At 53.1% G+C, this 4,690-nt stretch overlaps 1 protein-coding gene across 2 annotated transcripts; it reads left to right on the plus strand.

The window, feature by feature from the left end:
* The first annotated feature begins 600 nt into the window (after positions 1–600).
* LOC132592790 (uncharacterized) lies at positions 601–4,391 on the plus strand. Of its 2 annotated transcripts, XM_060280031.1 has the most exons (11): positions 601–1,059; positions 1,461–1,489; positions 1,613–1,729; positions 1,928–2,007; positions 2,107–2,206; positions 2,305–2,388; positions 2,620–2,724; positions 3,009–3,060; positions 3,319–3,391; positions 3,494–3,576; positions 4,258–4,391. In XM_060280031.1, the coding sequence occupies exons 1-9, from the start codon at positions 813–815 to the stop codon at positions 3,342–3,344; spliced, it is 840 nt and encodes a 279-aa protein (XP_060136014.1). In that variant the 5' UTR covers positions 601–812; the 3' UTR covers positions 3,345–3,391; positions 3,494–3,576; positions 4,258–4,391. The 2 variants fall into 2 exon arrangements, with proteins under 2 accessions (XP_060136014.1, XP_060136013.1); XM_060280030.1 differs by lacking the exons at positions 3,319–3,391; positions 3,494–3,576; positions 4,258–4,391 and having other exon boundaries at positions 3,009–3,203.
* Positions 4,392–4,690: the final 299 nt, after the last annotated feature.

The raw sequence follows: 4,690 nt of genomic DNA on the forward strand, positions 1-4,690 counted from the left end.
TAAAAGCTGTTCTCCTACTGGAGCGCTTGCAGGCCAGGGTTTCCCTGACATTGATGTTTATGCAACATTTTTTTAGATTGGCCTTGAGAGTGTCTTTGAACCTCTTTTCTTGGCCACCAGCATTACGCTTTCCATTTTTAAGTTTGGAATAGAGTAGTTGCTTGGGAAGATGATAATCAGACATCTGAACCACATGACCAGTCCAACGAAGTTGGTGTTGAAGAATCATTGCTTCAATACTGGGGATCTTTGCTTCTTCCAGTACGCTGGTATTAGTTTGCCTGCCTTCCCAAAAGATGTGTCACATTTTTCGGAGACACCATTGATGGAATCTTTCAAGGCGTTGGAGATGGTGTTTATAAGTGGTTCATGTTTCACAACCCTACAGCAGGATTGGTAGTACAAGAGCCTAGACTGAAACACCAAAGACATCAATGGACCAAGAACGGTTTTCATGGCTGGTTCTGACTTTTCCCTTTTCCCAGTGGGAATTCCTATTTGTAGAGCAGAGGCCACGGCTGGTCGGCAGTTGCAGTGCCTGTGTGCTTTGTGCTGGGGGGGGGGCGCTGTTTAGCGGCGCTCCTTGGTTGCTATTGGACAGTTACTTGGATAGTCTGAGCAGATTGGTTGAGCGCCTTATTTATGGGAGCCTCTGGAATGGAAAAAGGAAAGGACTGTGTCAGGATGATGTGTTTTGTGGGGACATTTGCAGAAGTGAAGCTGTTGATTTGGGCTACAGTTGGAGGGGGGTACGGTTCCTGTTGGAGGGCGAAACCCCCCCCCCCTTTCCATGAATTCTGGTAACATTGTTAATGAATGACCCAAAGCTCTCCCCTCTCCACATACCTATTTCTGTTCTGCCCATTCGGTGGTGGTTCCCTGTCTTCTCCAGACACCCCTCCTCACACACAAACACACACACACCCCAAGAATTGGAGCTGCCGGCATCTGAGTCGCTCTCTCCGCTCATCTCTTCTAGGATCAGGTGCTTAAGGCGCCTGTTCCGGCGCTGCCACAGGGTGGCCCCCCAGCAAAGCCCAGAGCAGCCCGTGGCACCAGGTGAGCAAGTGGCCCTCCTTTGTTGGACAGAGAAGGGCAGGAATCGGCATGGGGGGGAAAGCTAGTCAAAAGATGGAAAGAGCCAGATGGCTGAATCTGACCCAAGGTCCATTGGGCCAGTGGCTGGAACCCCCCTCCCCCCAGAGGCCAACTCATTTTGTGGGGTCCAATGAATGAAGCAGAGGGCTAGGCTGGGGGGCATAGCTGGGGGGCAATTGCCAGTGGGAGGGGCACCTTCCCTGGGGAGTCACATTCTGGGGAAAGGAGGCCAGGATTGGCCCCCAAGCCCTGGGGCGTCCCACCTCTGTAGTAGGACTTGGAATCCAGGAGAAAACTCTTGGAATAGGCTTGCCAGGGGCTCAGGGACGCACCCACCTGTTCACATGTCCTTCTTTTTGCAGCTCTGCGGTTCCACATCCCTTCCCCAGGGGTGAGTATTGCAGAAAACAAGAACAGGGACTGGATCCCTCAGACCTGCCCCCCACTCTGCACTCTCAGATGCAGAGAAGCCCTCCCCTCACGAGGAACTGACAGCCTGACTTTTGCATTTCAGCTGCTCGAGGATGAGCAATTCTACATCCTCGGGGTCATCAGGAGTTGCCAGGCAGCTGAGCTCAGGGGGCTGCGAACCCTGAAGTGCTCCAAGCAGGAGACGGCCAAAGCCATTCTGGTGAGTGAGGGGTGGTGTGAGGGACTCCCACGGGGAGGTGGGGGGAAGGAGGGCCTTTAGGGAAGGGGTTCTGAATCTGCGGAGAGAAGGACCCTGCTGGCTCAGGGTCCCCTGGAAAGCCAAGCCTGGTGTTGGGGGTCGGAGCTGTCCTCTGGAGGCCCCAGAAAGAGCTGATTTTCCTCCTCTGTTCTCTTCCAGGATATCTTGGGGCCCTTGGAGCACTTCAGGGATTGCCCCCTGACCCTGGCCCTTGCCTTGGAGGCCCTCCTCCAGCTAAGGTGAGTGGGGTCTTTGGGATGGAGGGTGGGTGGGGGGGCAGAACTCCAGGGGAGATTCGGAGGAGGAAGCGTCTAACCCTCTCGCTTTCATCTCTGCAGTACCATGAGGCCCAAATTCAGCTGTGACATGATCAGTGCGATCCTCCATAGGACCATGGAGGCAGTTCTTCAGGGCCCAGAAAAGGAGGAGGAAAGAGAGGTATGTCCTTTGTCCTGAATTCCCTTTGCATGGCTCTTTCTTCTTCATCATCATCATATTTCACCAACATTCAAACTCTCTTCTCTCTTTTCCCGCAGGAGCTGAAGCGCCACTTCCGTCTCCTCCTTGGAAGTCTCCTTATGGAAGCCCCCAATCCTGGCACCCTCCTGCAACTTTTAAGTGTAAGTGTCCCGATGGCATCAGGGGTGGTTTTAGGGTTGCCCCCCCCGTCCCTTACCCAACGGGCAGCCCCATTTCTGGGGCACAAAGCCTGTTTGGCCCTCAATTTGGTCCAAGACCAATGTTGGCAAACCCTCACGGTCCAGAAGTGCCAGGGACTCTGTGGTGGGGGCAGTGAGGGCCGCTTTGGCCCAGACTGGCCCCTGACTCTGAGACGCTCTTTCCTCCTGCAGGACCTGCGAGGATACGCCCTGGGGGAAAGTGGGGAGGCTCAACAACTAGCGGCCAGCAGCATTTCATTGCTGCTGGCCGTTGCCCGGAAATTCCCCCACCTCCGAGTAAGTAGCTGGCCTTCTTCTATTCCTTCCTGTATTTGCTTCCATCCCTCCAAGAGCACATCCCTGGGTGACCTTTAACGCAGATGATGTGATGTGTGTCCCTGGGGGCCAAGGTGAGGCCAGAGGCTGCCCTTCCACCTCTGCCCAGGAAGCTGCAGGACCCAGGGAGGTCCTCTGGAACAAGGGATTGGGCCCAAGACAGAGGGAGACCCGTCCTTCCTGGCTTGGTGCTGCTTCTGTGCTCTCTTGCTGCCATCTGACCCCAATTTTTCTTTCCTCTGCAGATGACGGTAGTTCGGCCGGACCTGGCCTGCTTCCGCCTGAAGCCAGAAGAAGGTGAGCCCCACACCTTGGAGACAGCAAACTACCTTGTCCCTTATTTGCCCAAGACCCACCTCTGAGGTCTTATTGCTGGGAGTCCTGCAGGACCTGCTCCCTGCCTGGCAGGCCTTTCCCACCTGGCCTGGGAGGGCAGCATCCGGACTGACTCCAGCTACATTTCCAACCTGGGACTTTGACTGAAGGATGGGTATAAATGTGGGGGGAAAGGCCTTTGGGAAGATCTCATTTTCATTTTCATTCTCTTCCATCTAGATGACATCATCATAGAAGATATATAGGTAGAGCGGACACCAGAAAGAGGCCAACATCCAAATGCACTCAGCAGGTAAGACTTTCTCAAAAGCCCACCTGTAGTTGGAGATGCCCTGTTTCATCTGTGAGAGAAGCAGGCACTCCTGGCATCCTGCTTACCTTTTTTCTCTTGCAGGTGACAGAATGATGGTGGCAAGACCTCCTTATCCATATTTTCATGGGGACAGAAGGGATGCAGTGGCTGTGGGACCAGATCAGGTAGGGGGAAGCTGCCTTGTGGGGACAGACACCAAGGGGTGGGACGATGTCATGGACTGGTTGGGCACAGAGGAATTGTGGAAGGAAGCAACTGGAGAACCAGGAAGGGAAGACGTCCCAGAGCCCAGGGAGCGGTGGGGGCAGAAGGATGAGCAGTCAGAGGGAGAAGAGGCCAGGGGACCAGGGGAGGGTAGCCAATGGGTCTCAAACCCTCAGTGAGTGAGGGACTTTCCCCTCTGTCAGAGAACAGGCTCCGGCAGATGGAGCAGATGAGATCCAGAGGAAGCTGTAGAGGGAAGAGAGGGCGTGATGGGGCTCATCCCCCCAGATGGGAGCCCATGGAGGAGAACTCTGATTCTAAACCTCTGCTGCCTCATGGGATGGCTTCAGGAGAAGAAAAGGCTCCAGAGTAAACTCTACACAGATGCAGAGTGGAGTCCCTAAGATGGTTGGATGGCATTTCGTAGACCTTATTCTGCAGCCAAGCTGGGGCCTTATGCCTTGCTCTTGTTTCCTTTGGACCACCTCAGGGAGGCCGAGGGGTGTGTGTGTGTTGCTGTCTGGGCACCTTTGTTTTGGCAAAAGACAGGGCAGGGCAAGGGACAGAGAGAGATCTGAAAATTGTTAACATTATTTTGCCTCAAAGCATCTCATGGAATTCTGGGTTTTCCCGTTCCTTAGGATATATGATCTACTCCTGTGTAACTCCACGTGCCTCGGTCTCGAGCTGATTGAAGGCAGAGACAGGATTTCAACGATTGGTGAAAAGAAGAAAGAGAACTGGAATAGCATGGAATAAAAACCAATATTTTTAAATGGATTTTGAATAAATGCACAATAAATTGTTGCTGTTTTGAATTCCATTGTGTTTTTGTCTTCCATTGATCTGGACACTTTTGTTGTTGCAGCCTAAAATAGCATTAGCATTTTTTGCTGCTGCATCACTTTCAGGTTGACTTATGTTAAGTTTACGGTTCACTAACTAAGATCCCTAGATCCTTTTCCCTACCAGCAAACTAGGTGTCCCTCATTTCATGTTGGCGCAGCTGGTTCTAACTGCCAAAGATTGGCTAGAGGTCCTCTTTGCTCGCCACAAGGGGCTGACCACGTCACA

Source organism: Zootoca vivipara, chromosome 11 (assembly GCF_963506605.1).
Source record: "Zootoca vivipara chromosome 11, rZooViv1.1, whole genome shotgun sequence".
NCBI lineage: Eukaryota > Metazoa > Chordata > Lepidosauria > Squamata > Lacertidae > Zootoca > Zootoca vivipara.

Excerpts from the sequence above, each read along its gene's own strand:
- LOC132592790 (XM_060280030.1), top strand. The coding sequence starts at position 813 with ATGAATGACCCAAAGCTCTCCCCTCTCCACATACCTATTTCTGTTCTG. Across the intron at positions 2,389-2,619 it reads CCCTCCTGCAACTTTTAAGT|GACCTGCGAGGATACGCCCT; the intron begins GTAAGTGTCCCG and ends TTCCTCCTGCAG. Across the intron at positions 2,725-3,008 it reads GGAAATTCCCCCACCTCCGA|ATGACGGTAGTTCGGCCGGA; the intron begins GTAAGTAGCTGG and ends TTTCCTCTGCAG.